Source organism: Larus michahellis, chromosome 2 (genome assembly GCF_964199755.1).
Source record: "Larus michahellis chromosome 2, bLarMic1.1, whole genome shotgun sequence".
Taxonomy (NCBI): Eukaryota; Metazoa; Chordata; class Aves; order Charadriiformes; family Laridae; genus Larus; species Larus michahellis.
The window spans coordinates 159,382,820-159,403,485 of record NC_133897.1 but is presented as its reverse complement, the minus strand read 5'-3'; the positions used below and the strand labels follow the sequence as shown (position 1 = coordinate 159,403,485).

The following is a 20,666-nucleotide window of genomic DNA, read 5'->3' as shown; positions in this document are numbered from 1 at the left end:
TTAATTGTTTCACTAGATCAGGCCAAAAGTTATTTCAGTTGACTTCATTCACTAAAACTCATCAATTGTATACATATTTTAAATTGGATTAAAAAAATAGTGATTAATAGCATTTGGTTTTGTTTGTTTATATATGTCTATTTCTGTATATGTGCATGCTATATTCTGGGTTTTTTTCTTTTTGAGATTTTATCTTAGATTTTAATCTCTGATTCTAAGATTATTCAGTATTAATTTTCTATATTTTTAAAAGTCATTATTTTGTGATTATATTTGCATCCATACTATACTTCAAACACCTAACAAAGTAATTCAGTCTTGAACACGCAGTTAGTTCAAGATCACGTGATGTAAAAGCAAGCTCTCCTATGGATGTAAAACATACATTAGGAGATCTCTTTCTTTTTTTAATCTTTATTAATTTGTGAAGTTGTGGTAGAGAAGAGAAAGAAAGTTAAATAGGCTTAAGGGCTAGGAGAACTTTCTGTGCATGTCAGGAAACGTTAATGGTGTTTCCCCCTTTTTCAGGATTCACAGAGCAGGCAAGGAGGATATAGCATGCATCAGCTTCAGGGGAATAAGGAATATGGCAGTGAGAAGAAAGGTTATCTTTTAAAGAAGAGTGATGGGTATGTTCTTAGAGCACATAATACATAGGGAGAAATGTTACTCTGTTCATGCACTGATTTTGATTGTTTTGTACTGTGAGTGGGTAAGGCACATTCTCCTAATGCATGTGCCACAAGTAATGAGGAATTTTCACGGTTCAAATCTGAACATAGGTCTGAATTTAATTTAGTAAATACAAAAAGCATCACACGTTCTATTAAAAAGCATATTAAAAAGACAGCTATTATCTTTATAAGTCTCTAAAAGGTGATTAAGACCTGTCATAAGTCTTCAAGTTACTTTTGGTGAGGCCTTTAATAAAGTTTTGTCTGCATCTGTTTGTTTCTCAAGGCTAATCTTCTCAAAATGTTAATGGGATTAACGTATTTTGAAATCATGTCTAGTTACTGAATTTTTTGTTGTTGATGTTCTTCTGTAGGTTAAGGAAAGTATGGCAAAGAAGAAAGTGCACTGTTAAAAATGGAATTCTTACCATATCACATGCAACGGTAAGTTATTTTTATACCTTTTTATTAAAGTAACAATTTAACATTATCCTTTCCCGGTGAATCTGTTGGTGTTAATCCACTATTACAAAAAAGATGACAATTCTGCTTCTGACTGTTGAAGTTCTGTGGATTATCAGAAGTTCGAGACTGACTTCTGGCAATAACACTATACTTGTTGCTCTGTTAAAATTTTTCCTAGTTGCTTGCTGCTGACCACTAGTGGGAACAGGGCTTCAGGTTAAATGTTCTTACCGTACCTTTGGGATGTGGAGTGTCATTCATCTGAATAGAATGAAGGGTCTACAGTGTAGCTGTCTGCATCAGAGCAAGATCCTGTAGGCACCTTGCTCAGCCCCTGGAGATCTGGTCAACGTAGTCAAAGGAGTCTGGGCAGATTTGGTCAATTATCTTGTTATAAACTCAAATTCTGGCTGTTGACACTACTGGAAGACTGGCTTATACATAGATGTCTGTATTACAGATGTTTTATTCCTACATGGGGTGTTAACTATTTAAAATATTCATTTTGTAAAAAACTTAAAATCGTTCAACTAATCAGAGTAAGAAAATCAGAATAAAAGCTGGTTGGAAATTATTTTCAAAACTTCTTGTGGTCTGTATGAAGTGAATCCTTCTTTAGCCTTCTAAAATTTTTCTTCATTTTTTTTCCCACTGCTATAGCTTATGGCAGTTGATTTAATACTTAAATGTATTTACCAATAGTTTGATAAGAAAATGTCAAATATATTGAACAGACTTTTCAATGAATGCTTCAAATGGGTTTGCTCATAAGCGTTGTCATGGTATATCAGTGAAGCATGTAATTTGGAAACTCAGGAAGTGTTTGATATTAGATGTTATTGATAGCGCCTGACAGATGAGCGAGTGTGTTAATATTTTGAGTGCTTTCAACTAAAGGTGTGACATTTTGGGAAGTTTTGAACATACTGTGTTCTGGGAATCAGGCATATGTCTGAAGTATCTTCCTGGGAATGCAAAAATCATGAGGAAGCAGCATATCATCATGGTGGAGCCAGTCCTAAAACTGTCTTGTGGCAGCACAACACAACCTTGTTGTCAAGAAGAGTAACTCCTATTACTCTTGGTAAAAGAGATAGTCCCATTTCATCACCCTTCTTTCCCCCTCGCCCCAAATTCCACTGATGGCCATGAGTATCAGTGTCTAAAATTAACTACCTGACTTAAACAAATTAAAGGTAAGTTACTACATTTTGTACTGGAGGTTGGTTCTTTTTAATGGCTAGGAAGATACCCTCACCTCCTTTGAGGATTCACTTACTCAAACTACTTACGATTAGTTAGTAATACCTAGGCTAGTAATGGTTCAGTTATCACAATTTCTTTTAAAAAAATAATAAAAAAAAAATCATGTATTGTCAAGCTCAGGATTTGCCAATTTAGAATTCTTTTGATTACACTATCGATTGTCGTTTTCCTTTTCTTGTATATAGCTGTGTAAAAGCAATCCGTTTGCTCTTTTCTGTTGCAGTGCCGAGGGGAAAGTAATTTTCTTGTTTTCAATGATGAAAAGCTCAGATCATGACAGTGTGTTTGACACTAAACTTTGAAAACTGAGACTCCAATCGCATATTTACTCCTTCAAGGGGTTGCTCCTTAAGTGTTAAAAATATCGTGTTTATAAGCTTGTTCTGACAAACATTTCACAATGTGGGAAACACACTTCTAAAATTATTTTTTTTTCTGGTTTTGCGTTATTTTGATTGTAACACAAGCAACTTCCAAAACTTGGTTCAGAAGTATTAGGAGAACGACTTGAGGGTGCTGGTGGATGAAAAACTCAACATGAGCAGGCAATGTGCGCTTGCAGCCCAGAGACCCAACCGCATCCTGGGCTGCATTAAAAGAAGCGTGGCCAGCAGATTGAGGGAGGTGATTCTGCCCCTCTTCTCTGCTTGGGTGAGACCCCACCTGGAGTACTGCATCCAGCTCTGGAGCCCTCAGAACAGGAAGGGCATGGACCAGTTGGAGCGGGTCCAGCGGAGGGCCACGAAGATGATCAGAGGGCTGGAGCACCTCTGCTGTGAGGACAGGCTGAGAGAGTTGAGGTTGTTCAGCCTGGAGAAGAGAAGGCTCCGAGGAGACCTTACAGCAGCCTTCCAGTACCTAAAAAGGGGCCTAGAGGAAGGATGGGGAGGGACTCTCTATCAGGGCGTGTAATGATAGGACATGTGGTAACGGCCTCAAGTTGAGAGAGGGTAGATTTAGATTGGATATCAGGAAGAAATTCTTTACTGTGAGGATGGTGAGGCACTGGCACAGGTTGCCCAGGGAAGTTGTGGATGCCCCATCCCTGGAGGTGTTCAAGGCCAGGCTGGATGGGGCTTTGAGCTGCCTGGTCTAGTGGGAGGTGTCCCTGCCCATGGCAGGGGGGTTGGAACTAGGTGATCTTTAGGGTCCCTTCCAACCCAAACCATTCTGTGATTTACTGATAACTGACATCTCAAGTTCAGTTTATACCTGCCAGATATCCTAACTTTAATTCAGTATCACTAGTTTCTGATAAACATGTATAAACCCCAAAATACTTTAAAGATGTACTTAGTTATCATCAAATCAACATAGAATAGTTTAGGTTGGAAGGGACCTTTAAAGGGCATCTAGTCCCACTTCCCTGCAATGAACAGGGACATCTTCCACTAGATCAGGTTGCTCAGACCCCGTCCAACCTGGCATTGAATGTTTCCAGGGATGGGGCATCTACTACCTCTCTGGACAACCTGGACCAGTGTTTAACCACCCTCCTTGTAAAAAACTAATGTATCTATATCTAATCTAAATCTACCCTCTTTCAGTGTAGAGCCGTTACTCCTTGTCCTATCGCAGCAGGCCCTGCTATAAAGTTTGTCCCCATCTTTCCTGTTACCGTCTTAAGTAACCTAATTACAGCAGAGAATATTAGTAGATGTAGAAGTTCTGAAACTCCAGATCTCCAGCTTCCCAATTCACTTTTAAATTTTTAGCGTTATATCTTTCATTTATTTAAAATGGGAGGAGAATCGGAATATGGGCATGCTGTAATGAAAAATTGCATAATAGATTTACCTTTGCTTATGAAATACAGCAAAAAAAACTTCAGTATTAGCATATTCTAAATTAAGGTTTGTTCCTTTATTTCCTTTCAAATAGTCAGGAAGGCTTGCCGTGAAAATTTTAATTGTGTTTAAATTTAGTTTAGATTTAGCAATCTGTCCATTCTGACAGACCAAATCAAAGTCATGCTGGTCTCAAGCATTTTGAAGGTGTACATGTATGCATGTCCCCACTTTAAGTTAACATCATATGTGCCCACTCCCCAAAAAGGAAAAATAATCCTAAATCAAGACATTTTTAAAGTAAAATAAATTTTCTTTTTAGTCCAACAGGCAACCAGCTAAACTGAATTTACTGACCTGCCAGGTGAAGCCAAATGCTGAAGATAAGAAGTCTTTTGATCTAATATCACGTATGTAGCAACTTCAGTACCGTCGTGCATTATGTGTGATTTCTAAAAATGTCATTACAGGATACTTTGAGTAAAAATGAGGCTACAGTTCAAAATTCAGATCTATAGCCAGATACATGCAGCACCTCATGCGTGTTCAGAACTCTAGTTTTGAGGAGAGGTTATCAGACAAATGAATTTAGAACCTTTTTTTTTTGTGTGTGTGTGACATAAATACTGTTCATTTGTGACAAACCATGAAATGCAGCATATGTGCTGTTCTAAGTTCAGAGAGATGTTTACCAGCTTAGTGGAACATGCATAACCTGATACAGGATATCACCAGCAAATGAAAAACACCTTTAGACTTATCTTGTTTTTCCTTCGGTGTTTGTTCTGCTTTTTGAGTGCTATTTGGGGGGGGCTGAATGTGACTTGTCTTCTCAGCATTAAAGCTTCTGAGATTTCCCTTCTTTCCATTTTGGTCTTGTATGGAAGGTATTTGTATCCAGTCTGATTTTTAAAACCACTTTTGAAGTCTATGAGCCAACTTACTGTGTTCAGTGTTTACATATATAGAATTAAACAACAAACAGTTCCAATATTCTGTATTTACAAGGACAGTCTATGAAACCTTTGAATGTGACAGATAACACCCAGTTTGTATCTCATCCATTTGTTAGTAAAAAGAAGTTTCTTAACCCAAACGGAGGGAAAAGTGTATAATAGGAACAAATTTATTTTGCCCTTTTCCGCTAATGTTTCAGATTTAACTTCAAAAGGGCAACATTTCACTTATATGCTTATTTTTCTTTAATGTTCCTAAACATAAGGCTTTTGAAATACAGACATTTGATGTAAATCAAAATTCACAATTTCATCTTTGGTTTTTTAGAATTTTTTTCTATAGCTATGAATAAAGTATTAATGTTGCTGGCTAAAAGCAATTGTTCTTAAAAGCTTTAGTTGTCAAATAGGTTTAGTAACAAATATATTGATATTTTAAAATTTATGATGTGCCAAATGAAAAGATGTATTTATTTATTTCAGATAACAGAACATACCACTTTCAAGCAGAAGATGAACAGGAATACGTAGCGTAAGAATGTTTACATTTTTTCAAGTTTATTTTGCCAATAGTGGTGATAAAAATCACACGTAACAATGGAAACAGTTTTCTCAGTTAATGCAGAAGTAGTACCTACTGTCCATTTTTTTTTTTGCAGTTGTGAATCTCTAGATGTAGACTATTTTCTGTCACATCCCAGGGCTCTTTGAAAACCTTGTAACATTAAAAACAAAACAAAAATCCCAGCCCAACCAACCAAAACCCCATTTAGATTGTGTGCCCTGCTGCCCATGGTTCGTGTGCAGTTGCTTGGCATGATATAGTAGATCAGGTTATGAGGGTTCAAATGAAATGTTTTTAAATTCTTCTTAGCTCTTCTATGTCAACCCTCTTTTGTAGTTACTTCTTTTCCTCCTGATCCTACCTTTTCCTTTAAGCTAAAAATAATAAATAGATAAAAGATCTCAATATAACACACAGAAACTATTTACAGGTAATACATCTTTTCTACTGTAGGCCTAGAAACAAACACAAAGCATATCTCTGAGATTTGTGCACTTCAAAATCCAGTAACTTGCTTCATTACTTCCCATGTTTCCAACCAGATCATTTCCTTTAAAACAATCTTTCCTCCTGCAATGTCAAGAACTACTTCTTGTCCTGAGAACCATGTACCCCTCTTTTTCCTCCTGAATGTTGTTCTTGGTGTCATCAAACACGTATTGTGCAATCCAGTGCTCATCACCTGACAATTTTAAGAATAAAGTTGCTAATGAAGAGGGCAGCAACCCTGGTCCTTCCAGGGTGCCTCATTCTTCAGGACCGTTGTGCTCTTTTGTTACATGTCCATGTTCTAATGGAAGACTGTGTTGCTCCATGTGTAGTTTAAAGGTACAGGGAATGTTTGTAGGGTATTTTTGGTTGTTTGGTGGTGTTGGGAGGCAACGGCATTGACAGCTCCACATTGGGAGGCATGGGTGAAATGAGAAGGCTGGAGAATTCCTTGTCATGCAGCTATTGCCTTCCAGAGTCTCCCACAGCTTAATATTGGCCCTTAGAGGGCAAAGCTGACTTGCTAGTCATGCTTATTGTATTCATTCTGGACCGTAATTATTTCAGTAATTTTCTCAATCAAGAAGAAAAAACTGTTATTTCTGATCAGTAATGTGCTTGATGAGTCATAAGTTTTTGTGTCTCTGCCATAAATTAGTTTTTACGATATTTGTTGGTTTAAAAGGTGATGTTTTGTTGGTTTTTTTTTGCCTTAATGCATGAGCAAGGTAGGGAGAGAATACATTATTAACATACTTCTTCGTATTGGCAGGTCAATAAATTTGATTTATCAGCCTGCCTGTTGGACTGATTTGAAATTCCAGGCTGATCTTGTTTCCCATTACAAGTGTAATTCCTATTTGTTTGCCACTGAAGTCTGCTTTATCACTTTAAAGTCTAGCGGCTGAGAAAATGACTTGTACTGGAATACAGAATCATAGAATATCTCAAGATGGAAGGGACCCATAAGGATCGTTGAGTCCGACTCCCTGCTCCTCACAGGACTATCTAAAACTAAACCATAAGACTTAGAGAGTCATCCAGCTGCTTCTTGAACTCTGACAGGCTTGGTGCCTTGACCACATCCATGGAGAGGCTGTTCCAGTGATCAGCCACCCTCAGTGGAGAACCTTTTTCTAATATCCCATCTGAACTTGCCCTGACGCAGATTCATTCCATTCCCTCATGTCCTGTCGCTGGTCACCAGAGAGAGGAGATCAGCACCTCCCCCTCCGCTGCCCCCCTTGAGGAAGGTGTAGGCTGCCATGAGGTCACCCCTCAGCCTTCTCTTCTCCACGCTGAACAAGCCAAGTGACCTCAGACACTCCTTTTAAGTCTTGCCCTCAAGGCCTTTCACCATCTTGGTCTCCCTCCTCTGGACACACTGTAATAGTTTAATGTCCTTATATTGAGGCACCCAAAACTGCAGACTGTACTTGAGGTGGGACCGCACTAGTGGAGTGTAGTAGTTTTTTGGTTTTGCAAGTTTAAAAAGCTTTGTTTAGCTAAAGAGACCTTAGTTGCATCCAAGTGTTGGAATACACACAGACAAACGAAGAGAACCTAAGTGTATTTTGCCTGTATTGGCATTGTAAGCAACCAACAAAAAAGGCATTATAATGCTTGCTGCTCGAGACAAGTGTTCCGTTTCAGAAAATTACTTAAGTGACCCAAGTAATGGTATGTAGTTTGAGATGCACACAGTCTCTTTTTTTCCTTAGGACAATTTCTGTAATACCTTTAGTTAAGTTTATCAACCAGAATGACTTAATATGTTGATGAAAAGCTACAGTATAACCAAATGTTCTGTTTTTCGTGTGCAGCCACTGAGTAGGTCCTAAGCAGCTTTATTATCTAAGGTGTCTTGTGAACAGCACCCTTTGACTTACAACCTTGTTGATTTAAGAGCATTCAGCAGGAACTACATGATGTAGCTCCTCAGCTAGAGTTGTCATCCTCTTATTCCAGTTTCCACTTGACTTATATATGTGTGCTTCTCTCTTGACCCTTTCTTTTCCACCTTGTGTGTCATCCACCATTTTAGTGCTGCCTCTGTTCTGTCTTTTTTTTTCTTTGTGTACCAATTGAAAAATAAATGCATAAATACATTTTCAAATCACTTTTCTTTCAGAATCATAGAATTGTTAGGGTTGGAAGGGACCTTAAAAATCATCTAGTTCCAACCCCCCTGCGATGGGCAGGGACATCTCCCACTAGATCAGGTTGCTCAGAGCCCCATCCAGCCTGGCCTTAAAAACTTCCAGGGATGGGGCATCCACCACTTCTCTGGGCAACCTGTTCCAGTGTCTCACCACCCTCATGGTGAAGAACTTCTTCCTAACGTCCAGTCTGAATCGTCCCATCTCTAGTTTTAATCCATTCCCTCTAGTCCTACCATTACCTGACATCCTAAAAAGTCCCTCACCAGCTTTCTTGTAGGCCCCCTTAAGGTACTGGTAGGCCACTATAAGGCCTCCTCGGAGCCTTCTTTTCTCCAGACTGAACGACCCCACCTCTCTCAGTCTGTCCTCATAGGAGAGGTGCTCCAGCCCTCTGATCGTCCTTGTGGCCCTTCTCTAATCACATCTAAATAGAGAATAAAGCAAGATGCATTTCTGTACAATCTAGTTTAATTGACCTTGCATACATTTTCCTAGTGATCATTTTAAACTCCTTCCATAAATAGCTCCTCAAACTACTTAAAAATAAAAATAACTTAAAAGCAGATGGTTTAAAATACAAATCACTGAAGCCTACATTCTGTTACAGGTTTGTTAGTGCTTCCCCTCAAACATTTCCTTTAGTCCAGTGCATTTCTTGATTTTTATCTAGCCAGCTGTCTGTGACCTTTAATTACTGCTTGACTGTCCTTAAAATTCTCAGTGGATTATTAGTTTCTCTAGTAGATAAAGTGCAGTGTGTGCAGGGGTCAGGGGGAGGTTATAGATATCTTTATGTGTCTATCATAAGAAATGTAACCTCAGATCTCTAAAATAACCAGATTTATTTTTCTAGCATATATGAGAATAGGTGCTTTCTACTTTTTGATAATTGTGGATGGGGCCGAACATACTCCAAACATGACCTTTTTCTACCCTCTTTTTGAAGGTCAAAAGTATATCCACTTCTGTAGGAAATGCCTGGATTATAAACAAAGCTAGATTGAGAAATTTTGCTTTGAAGACACACGCATCTAACTTCAGTCTCGTGTTCAGCAGCAGTCTCCAGGCATTTTTTAGTTTTGGAAGACTGATCTGGAAGGTCTTGATTCTCTCTGTTGCTTCTTCCGTCTAAAAAAGTTGTTTCTGAATATTTGAAAAATATTTCACTATTCTTGTTCTATTTATGCATTTACCTGGTAACAACAATGTTGCAATAGCAATTGTCAGAAAAGACAGAGATAATTTTTTATTGAAAAATAGGAAAAACCCCTATTAGACCGGTTGTTATTTTTGGGGAGGAGGCTTTTATTGGCTTAGACATACTGAAGAAAAATAAGAGGAATCTGAGTGAGAGTCTGGTCCACCCAAGATTAATGAATACTTCTGCTTCCTTCATTGGATCCAGAAGTCACCCATGATGCCAGATTTTTTTTTAGCGTCATTTCTTCAAAACTGGGAATCTCCAGCAAACGAAATCCCTTAAAGGGTCATTCGAAACTGCCAAGATCCAAAAAAAAAAAGAAAAAAAAAAAGTGTAGTAGAAGACTGGACAGCCTGTCTCGTTGTATTAGACGGAAGACAAAGCAATTCTCTAAGACTTAAGTAATTTTTACATTATTTGAAAGAACACTGCAAAGTATTACTAGAAGCTTTTTGACTAGTTAGCTTGACACTGGTGGTATTGTGAAATAAATATATATTAAAAAAAAAAGGAAGGAAAAAAAAGACTAGTGCAGATAAGGAGAAAAGGGAAGAACAGCAGTCATAAGACAGTTTTTATAAACTGTTGACACTGCGTTAATATACCATATTTACTGATTTGACTTGCTTATTTCTGAGCGTGCAGCATGCGAGGAAGATCTGGTGACCTGCTGGGGACTTCTTGTATAAATAGCACCAGTCATTAAGACTGTGTCTGTTATTGCGCTTGTGATAAATGGCCCTCGGTGCTGGTGTCTGGGAAGAGCCGTCGCTGTGGTGCCTCTCGCTCCGACTGTCTCGCAGGCGACACCAGTGACACGCAGCCTTGGACAGTGGGTTCCCTCTAGCTGAGGAAACACAATCCAAATAAATTTCTGCTCTTACAGTTTATAAACTTATAATATGGAAATCTGTATCAAACTAACAGCTGGCTCAGTCATGTCATGTTTATTTTAAGTGCATCTAATAATTTTTTTTAATTGTTACTGCATAGTTGAGTTTTATTCAAATTCTGCCTTTTTAACAAACTAATCAAATTGTAACCCTGAAAGAAATTGTCAACAAATGTCAGAATAAATGTTGTCTGTCTGAGATTATTTTAGTCTGAGCGTTTAACACAACATTACTATAATATTAGAAGCAATACACTGCCATCACTTATTTTTTTTAATAACATTGGATTTCATCAGAAAAATTGCAGAAGAATGCCATCTAGTGTGGGTTCTTATATTGTATCCTCTACCTAGAGGGAGATATTAATGTAAATATATTGCTTTCAGCATGTAAACTACGGAGCAGATTTGTTTTCAGATCTTTCAATTTCTCTTTCATTTTTAAAGTTGATTTTTTCAATAATTTTTTAACTTCTTTTAGGTTATTTTTGTAAGTTCTCAAATTATTCTGTGCCCATAAAAATTTAAAAAAATACGTGTATGAATAGATGTATGAATAATGTACAGTTCCCATGTACCAATTCAGGCTCTGAATCTGTATTGCCAGACTATATACATCATTTTCCCTCTGACGTCCTTTAAAGTTTATCTTTGCAATATTATTCCAGTGAGAAATGGTGAATTTCAATCTGAAGTTCTATTAGTTTGCTTAGGTGACCGTAGCCATTTTAGCACGTTTCAGAAGATTGTTGACTGCAGACAATTGTAATGCTGTAAATGGGAAATGGATTGAGGACACCGCAAATTTAAGATATTTCTACATAAAAAACGTGTATTTGCAGTAGATCTAAAAACATCTAAAATCACTAGAGCTGGGAGGATTAGTTTTTTTTCAGCTTGCTGTAAGTTAGGCAACACTGCATCTGCAATGTGCCTGTCCTTAGTAGAACCGCGTTCCCCTCTTCGCTTCCACCTGTAGGGCAGCAGCCACTGAGAGGGGTTTTTTGTTTGTTTTTAATTAAAACATTACTGTGTAAACAAAAACTTGCAGAGTTGGGGGAGGGGGGAGGAAGAGGAACTAGTGCCTGAAATATCATTAAAGAGTCTTGATTTGTTGCAGTCAACATTTGCTCTTAAATTTTTATGTTGGCTATCAATATTGTTACTCTCCTGTCATCTTCTCTTCCTTTTCCCATTTGTTGCCATGGCAATTTTCATTAATTTGGATGTTACAGTCTGATTAGTGCACCGAGACCTGCATTTTGAAAGGCAACTAGACCTCAACACACTCAAAAATGTGCTTCCTGTCTCTTCTATGAAGAGTGATATGCACATTGGAGAAAGTAGTTGTTATAATTTTCTCCTTTAATAATGGGACAGACTTCAGGAAGATCTTGGCACCTACTTTTAAAGCAGTTAAATTTACAGGAGCTTAATTGCACCCTTTCTCTTCCACAGCTTTTGCTTTTTTGAGGAACCGGAAAATTCTACTGCTTTGACTTTAAAATTGTTTCACCAAAGGGACATTAGAATTAAAACTTTTTTCTCTTTGTCTTTTCTCATTCTTACTTTCCGTTTCTCAATTCTTTCCTTTCTGTCTCTCGTGTTTTCCCCCCTCAGTCTCTCCCACAATATTCCCTATATTCCCACTAATATTTTGTTCCTGGCAAGCTTTCTACGGTTTATAGATTAACTTGTATTTGCAAATGCAGATCTTCATGAAGGTCTTTATCTTGTGCTAGATGGATATCAGTATTGACTAACAGCAAAGAAGAAGCATTAAATATGGCATTCCGTGGAGAGCAGAGCACAGGGGAGAACAGTTTAGAGGATCTGACCAAAGCCATTATTGATGACATACAGAGATTACCCGGAAATGAAGTCTGTTGTGATTGTGGCTCACCAGGTATCTCAATTTGTTCATGTCATCAACTTCTTGTTGGGAGCAAAGTAATATCTTTAAAGCATTGTTTGTAGAGTGCGAACTAATTTTCTAAGTAAGTGATGTGTTGGTCAGTCTTCAACCTGTTTTTAAAAGAACAAATGTGACTTTCATACGTTAGTTCCGTTTAATTCACTAAAATATTTTTGTGTGTTGTCTGTGCTTACTTCCAGCAGTTCAAGCCCCTCTGGAGTTTGAACTGTTCTTGTTGCACTGTCTCTAGATGCTTGTTGCACTTGAATGGAAGTTGCTTGGCATCACTGATCCTGTGCATGCTACTAAGTAGAAGTGAGTAATGCTTAGACAATGGTTGTGGAAAAATTGACCTGGCCAGGATCTTATTCTGAGGTTTTATCTTGGCATGAGACTACTGGAATTGCAGTACGAAAACCATCCAGAGGCAGAATAAGTAGTCTTGTGCAAAGAATGAGACCCAGAGTTGGAATCCTATCAGGTTATATCCTCAGAAGTAAAGCGTTACAGGTCAGTTGTATGTCTCTTAGAGCTTGACAAGAGTCAACTTGTCATAGAGCTACTGAATCGATGTGGTAGGTGGCAGCACTTACAGCTTCCACAGCTAAAGAGACACTTGAAGAAGGTGATATTCATTTGGAACTGAGTATAGATAGTGTGTGTCTTGAAGATGCTTGCTGATGTGGAATTGATCCAAATAAGAAATACCTAGATGAAAAATACAAAGTGGAATATAATTATGTCAAATCCTGGAATTGGTTCATTCAATTCTTTCATCATGTAAGGCTACAAAAACTTCGGATTACAGTTTCATTCCTCTTTTAATTTATAGTGAAGTTTTAAGCTTCACTCCTGCATTCCAGCTTGCTGCTTTAAAACTGTTGATTTAATGCTTTATCAGTTACTATTTGAGATCAAGGAAGAGATTAATTTGAAGACATGGATGGACACAAAATATGTCTAGAGCTTTTTCTTTTCCTTAAGAACTGGTCTTGCTTCCTATGTAGCATTCATATTATAAGATCTATTCTAATATTACGTCCAGATCTCCTCTACAACAGCAATTTTTATATTTTTTTTTTTGCTGTACTAGCCAGTGTTCCTTAAATTTTCTACAGCATATAACTGGTTTACATATTGGAAAATGCTATGATTAATCTTCTATGAAGAAAGACTACTTAACGTTTACAAAGTAAATATTAAAACTTCAGAAGTTGCCAACAGTGGAATTCAGGAGATCTGTTCCTTTTAAAAACAGGAAACAAAAGCCTTACCTTCTTTCTACAGGAAACAAATCCTGAATGTATTCAAATATGGTCGTTCAATATGGATTTATAAGTCTAAATTCAGTGCCTTTGGGACTGTCCCTAAATCTGAAAGACTTAATTCCGTTGTGGTAAAATTTGCACTGCAGTTTGGAGAAAAGTATGAAATATTCTTAAGTTTGTTAAAATATTAAATGAAGAATCATTTCAGAATACATTGGGAGTTCTTACCACCATTGAAAACTTTTTCTTGGACTTTGATTAAATATTTTGTTTTTCAATTCTACAGATCCAACATGGCTATCAACTAATTTGGGCATTTTAACCTGCATTGAGTGTTCTGGAATACATAGAGAAATGGGTGTCCATATTTCTCGAATCCAGTCTTTGGAATTAGACAAATTAGGAACGTCTGAACTCTTGGTAAGTTTCTTTAATTTGGATTTATTTTTTTTTCTTAGTCAAAAGTTGACCTGTATATAGGAAACATTCAGGTGTATAATTTACAGTTAATTGTTTTCAAGGTATGGGTTTTGCAGAATTTCTTCTTCATATTTTTGTATGTATCTTAAGAGAGGGTTTTTACTATGACGTATTATTGATGCTTCTCAATCCTGAGGCTTTGCGGAATGAATACTTGTTGTGATTAGTGCTGTGAGAATGATCATTAGCTCATTAGTTGATCTTGACCCTAAATCAGGACAGTCTAAAATGACATGCAATTTTAAAAAATGAAAGCTAATTTAACTTGACAAGTGAGAATGATCATTGCTAATTTTGACAGAAGAGCGTTGGATGAATCTTTTAATTTGATGGAAGAAACCCTGTAAAGTTAAAGTCATGAAAGGAATCGGATGTGAGACTACTGGAAAAAAAAGGGGGAGGGAGAAAAAAATACAAAAAACCTCACCCCAGTTACAGCAGGGTTCTCTCCCCACCTGTTTGGCCTGTGAGAAGATGCTTGCTACAGAGATTTTGTATGGGAGAACGGAGAGAAGATAGAAGACAATTCTGGATTTGCGTATAGGTTTAACGTTAGCACTAGTACTCTTCTTGAAATCTTGTGTTGTTTGCAAAGTTACTATTCATTTAACTAAGTCATTTTACTAAGCATGACTTTCCAGTAGATCTGAGTTTCTTTCCAAAAGGAACTCCCTGATCAGCGTAGTAGCACTGTGTCAATGTTCACACTGCTCGTTCCTCATTCTGCTTTTATACTGGAGGCAGATTGTCTTGAAATACAAATAATTAGCTGAGACTCTGAAGACTATTGTACAAGTTCTGGGATGATAGGATTCACACTTCAAAATATTTTTAATTGCTTTATATTTAAATATAGTCATCATGCTTTACTTTTGCGATCCCATGTGTTCCATCTTTTATGGATAGTGTGGAAAATGAACTTCAGTATTCCAGTTTTTAGGTTGCTTTTAGACGCCAAAAACCCCCACCCTCATAAATATTTTTTTTCTTATTGCAGCTGGCCAAGAATGTAGGAAATACTAGTTTTAATGATATTATGGAGGGGAATTTACCTAGTCCTTCACCTAAACCCAGTCCATCAAGTGATATGTAAGTTTTGAATCTCTAAATGCTTTAACACTAAGTTTACTGTGGAATATATATGTGACGTAAAATGTAAAAGGTGTAAAAACATCTTTTAACCTACTATGCTGTCGTCTAGCTGACTCAGTATTTTTTCTTTTATCCTGCTTTTAACATATTTTTCATGCTTATCCTGTTTTTAACATGCAGATATGTTTCTATGAGAAATCCCATTCCAGGATTTGTTTTTTCTTTGGTCTTAGTCCCCAGAGTCAGAGTGATTTTCATATGTAACAAGAAGGCAGGATAAAATTGAATATGTACTTTATTTGTGGGCTTGTTTGCAAGACAGACATGCATTATAATAATAAATAACAGTCTTTATCAGACAGTTTTCTTCTTCCCTTCTCAGCTCCTGAGTTGGACAAGGTGATTTTGAATTTAAATCATTGACCCATTTTTCTAAAAATTTCTAAACCAAGATCTATTTTTGCACCCCACAGGACTGCACGTAAAGAATTTATCACTGCTAAATATGTGGATCATAAGTTCTCTAGGAAGACTTGTGCATCTGCAGCAGCTAAACTGAGTGAATTACTTGAGGCCGTCAAATCCAGGGATTTACTTGCACTAATTCAAGTCTATGCAGAGGGAGTAGAGCTAATGGAGCCACTGTTAGAGCCTGGACAGGTAAGATTATCAGGTAAACAAAGCAGAATATTTTAAATAATGTCTATTTGTAAAATATGCAGGGCTGCTACCTTAGATACTAAAACAAGAGAAATAACAGATGAAAGTGGTGGGTTTTTTCTTCCTTTCCTAAGTGTGGCATCCATGTGGGAAGGGAAAAGAAGATTATCCCCCACTGGCCTAAAGGAGTGTGAAATGCGATAGTAATATCATACAACGTCCTAGATGCAGACTGTGTTGAAAAGCACCTGTTCTACAGGATTTTTTTTTAGGAAGAGGCCCAGAGAGAGAGGGCTTGACATGATAACCCGGGGTCACCTGGTATCACAGGCAGTATCGTACCTGCTTTTAAAGATGTTGCTGAAGGAACACATTACTGCCTGTATACAAGTCTCTGTTTACTCTATATGAAGAAAGAGTAAATCTGATGCCTTCACAGCTTCTGATGAAACGTTTACAGAAGTGCAGTTTCTTTCAACAGGAAGAGTACCTTTTGGGGGTTGGGTTTTTTGTTTTGTGTTTTTTTTTTTTTTGGTATGATCACCAATTGAAATGTAGTCTGCAGTTAGGACATTTATAGCAGCATTCTGTAAGTTCTCTGGTGTTTAATGAAGTCGTATTTTTTAAAAAGTTGTGACTTTAATTCTAAATGTAGGTACTGTAATATACCTTTTTTTTTTTTAAATGCCCTTTATGATCAATAGGAGTTAATGAAATCTGGTTCTAGATTATTTTCTCATGCAACTTTTAAACTGGATTAAAGAGCATTTAGATTTTCATTTAAATGTGTTGATGCATATGTTATATGAATAAAAAATAAAGTATGATTCATTTTAAGTTCAATGAGAAGAAATCCGGTATTTGGGCATGAACAACCCCATGCACCAATATACGCTGGGAACCGAGCAGCTAGAAAGCAGGTTGGCAGAAGAAGACCTGGGGGTCCTGGTGGACACCAAGTTGAACATGAGCCAGCAGTGGGCCCTTGTGGCAAGGAAGGCCAATGGTATCGCAGGCTGCAGGGGGGGTCTGATATTACAAGCTTTGCAGAACTAAGGCACAAAAATCTAACTTCCGTTTCCATCTGTTCAGGAGCCAGGTGAAACAGCACTTCATTTAGCAGTCCGGACTGCTGACCAAACCTCTCTCCATCTGGTTGACTTCCTTGTACAAAACTGGTATGGATTGCTCATTTTTCATTAAATTATGCATGAAAATGCAGGTGTTCAAAGCTATCCTTGCAGTGATTTGGACAGTGTTTGCTCATTGCTTATAATCGTTCTCCGTAGACATCTTTCAAAAGAGCATAATTTAATACCTTTTAGTTGAGCTTTGTGCTCCTAATGAGTAGTGAGAGAGGGAGAAGTGTAGATTAAAAACATGGAAAGCAGTTATATTAAAAATGGGATGAAAGGAAAAACTGTGTAGAGCAAAAGAGAGCCTTAATTTAGAACACAGGGCAGTATGAAACAATGCAAGCAAATAGCTCAGGTAAAGGAGGGATGACAAGTAAATGGTCCAAATACAGGACACGTGCAAAGGAATCGTAAGAGTAGAAAACAAGGATCTTTCTCATAAAATTAGGAATAGAAGCTAGATTGACTTTGAAAAAGGTGTTCTGATAGTTAATAAACTGTATTAAAGCTATTGAGAGCATAATTTCTTAACTTTCAACATCTAGTTTATTGGCTGAGCTATTCTTTGTTGTCAAGAGATGTGTTCAGAGAAGTGAAAAACCTTAATGAAAACATCTTCTTAAAATAAATAATCAGGTGGTGTCATGGCACAACATTATTTTTTATATATTTCACAATATAGGTAATGATTAAATGAGATCAATTCCACTCCACTTCTATGGTATGCTATTAAGTGAAAGAAGCTGCAGTTGCTTGCTGTGTCAGATGGTGGGTTTTGCAGAACGTTGAGAGAGGAGGGTTGGGGAAACAGACACAGAAGACTCATCACAACTTGCTTGAGCTGGCAGAGGGAAGGGTAGAGGATTTTTTTAATTTTTTATTTTCCCTCAGCATAGCAAGTCATACCTGGTATTGAAATGCAGTCAGTGAATACTTATTTTTTTTCCTTCCCATCTCTAAGTTAATGTGGCGTTGTATATACGGAGGGTTAGAGAGGAAGTTTGGTCTTCTGGTAACAGCACAGTCTTGGAATCCATGTTCCTGACACCATCCCTTGAGCTATGTGGACTGTTTGTGTAACCTTCACTTAAACCTTATTCTGTCACTACTCCCTCTTGTTAAATGGAGTGCTGACTATTGTAGGAGTGTTATTAAAGTATAAAATAAAAAGCTACTAATATTTGCGAGCTGCTTGAGATCACAATTTGCAAAATGTTTTAGAAGCCCAAATTATTATCTTGAGTATTATTAAGGATTTTTTATTTTGGATTATTATTTAAAATTATTTTGTTTAGTTAGGAAGCTTCATAGTTTCTTCAGACAACTATCATCTTTCACATGCTTCTGTCTCCTGTCTGCATTTTTGTCTCAATCTCAGATTTAAGGGCATCTTTACAACCGTATGGGCTCTGCACTTGCTGCTGAGTATGAGCATTACTGAGTGGAAAAAAAGCTGTCATCTTCTGAGCTTTTCTTTTCATTTTTATAAATGTATTATATTGATCGTAAAGTGGCAGTAACTTTTTCTGAGAAACCTTGTTTAAGAAATTGAAAGCTGAAGGAAGTACAGTTTTAAAAAGTCCTCTGAACCCGTTTGCATAGCTTGCCTTTCCCTAACTCAGTGTGTATCCATAACTTCTTATGACTCTTCTGTGCATCCTCACAGCCACCCTCTTCATAGTTCCTTGAATGCATAGGACTTATTAACCTATTCTAGTGTTACGTGAAACGGGGCCAAGCGGTTTTGGCAGAAGATAAACCCCCTTGCGTTCTAACACTCCTCACCGAGGTGGGAGGCTAGGTGCATGAAAATAATTTTTCAGATATTTTTTTATTGGGCTAATTTAGCATGTTTGAAAAAGACATTCCAGAAAAGTGGCAGGTGGAAAACAACTGGCATAACCTTAGAAAGCATTAAGTTTGAATCTTTGAGTTTCACTTTTTTTTTTTTTTTTTGGATGAACATCTGTAGATGCTCAGTCCTTTTCAACCACAGCTTGGTAATTTCTAGTATGCTTGGAACTGTTCTTAATAGTCTTTGAAAGTAATGTTTAGTTTAAAAATATTTCTTTCTACTTCGCATTTGTCCAGTAAAGTAGTTATGCATTTATCATTTATAGGGATACTAGATCTGAAACGAACAGCACAGCATACTATACTTTTCTTGATTGTTTTTTCTTTTGTGTTTAGTGGAAACCTGGATAAGCAGACGGCATTGGGTAATACGGTTCTACACTACTGCAGTATGTATAATAAGCCTGAGTGTTTGAAATTGCTTTTGAGGGGGAAGCCAACTATTGATGTAGGTAAGTTCATTATTTAAAACTAGGACATAAAGATTTCCTAAAACTTCTTTCCATTTTTTTAACCGCTTTTGTGTCTCACTGTGTAAAGTAAACTTCTAAAAGGAAAAACAACTTTATTAGAAAGATCACAGAATCATAGGATCATCTGGGTTGGACAGGATCTTTAGGATCATCTAAACCATGTTGCTAAACACCACGTCTACACATCTTTTAAATACCTCCAGAGATGATGATTACACCACTTCCCTGGGCAGCCTGTTCCAATGTTTGATAACCCTTTCAGTGAAGAAGCTTTTCCTAATATCCAATCTAAACTTTCCCTGATGCAACTTGAGGCCATTTCCTTTTGTCATATCGCCTGTTACTCAGGAGAAGAGACTGACCCCCACCTGGCTACACCCTCCTTTCAGGTAGTTGTCTCACGGAATCATTGGAATTTTTCAGAGTTGGAAGGGACCTCTAGAGATCATCTAGTCCAACTCCCCTGCTAAAGCAGGATTGCTTAGCGCACCTTACTCAGGACTGCATCCAGGCGAGTCTTGAAAACCTCCAGAGAAGGGGACTCCACAACCTCCCTGGGCAGCCTGTTCCAGTGCTCTCTCACCCTCACCGTAAAGAAGTTTTTTCTCATATTTGACAGGAACTTCCTACGTTCCATCTTGTGCCCATTACCCCTCGTCCTGTTACTGGGAACCACTGAAAAGGATCTGGCTCCATCCTCCTTAAACCCACCCTTTAGATACTTGGGAACATTAATAAGGTCTCCCCTCAGCCTTCTCTTCTCCAGGCTAAAGAGTCCCAGCTCTCTCAGCCTTTCCTCATAAGGGAGATGCTCCAGTCCCTCAATCATCTTTGTTGCCCTACGCTCTCTCCAGTAGTTCCCTGTCTCTCTTGAACTGGGGACCCCAGAACTGGACGCGGTATTCCAGTTGTGGCCTCACCAGTGCAAAGTAGAGGGGGAGAATGACCTCCCTTGACCTGCTGGCCACACTCTTCCCTATGCAGCCCAGAATTCCGTTGTCTGACTTGGCGACAAGGGCACATTGCTTCCTCATGGGTAGTTTCCTGTCTACCAAGACCCCCCAGATCCTTTTCTGCAGAGCTCCTTTCCAGCAGTTCCACCCCTAGCCTATATTGGTGCCTGACATTCTTCCTCCCCAGGGGCAGGACCCTACACTTGTCCTTGTTGAAACTCATTAGGTTCTTCTCTGCCCAGCTCTCCAGCCTGTCCAGGTAACGCTGGAAGGCAGCACAGCCCTCTTTGGTGTCAGCCACCCCTCCCAGTTTGGTATCATCAGCGAACTGGCTGAGCATACACTCTGTCCCCTTGTCCAGGTCATTGATGAATACAT

General features: G+C 38.0%; 1 protein-coding gene across 8 annotated transcripts in view; it reads left to right on the top strand.

Annotated features, from left to right (window-relative positions):
- ASAP1 (ArfGAP with SH3 domain, ankyrin repeat and PH domain 1) overlaps positions 1–20,666 on the top strand; it is a 193,813-nt gene that overhangs the window by 136,051 nt on the left and 37,096 nt on the right. For all 8 annotated transcript variants that reach the window (XM_074577833.1, XM_074577825.1, XM_074577829.1 and 5 more), the window contains 10 exons: positions 529–629; positions 1,049–1,118; positions 4,515–4,602; positions 5,632–5,680; positions 12,200–12,363; positions 13,927–14,060; positions 15,118–15,209; positions 15,686–15,872; positions 16,965–17,050; positions 19,199–19,314. In XM_074577833.1, the coding sequence (XP_074433934.1) occupies positions 529–629; positions 1,049–1,118; positions 4,515–4,602; positions 5,632–5,680; positions 12,200–12,363; positions 13,927–14,060; positions 15,118–15,209; positions 15,686–15,872; positions 16,965–17,050; positions 19,199–19,314 (1,087 nt within the window). The remainder of the gene's footprint in view (positions 1–528; positions 630–1,048; positions 1,119–4,514; positions 4,603–5,631; positions 5,681–12,199; positions 12,364–13,926; positions 14,061–15,117; positions 15,210–15,685; positions 15,873–16,964; positions 17,051–19,198; positions 19,315–20,666) is intronic.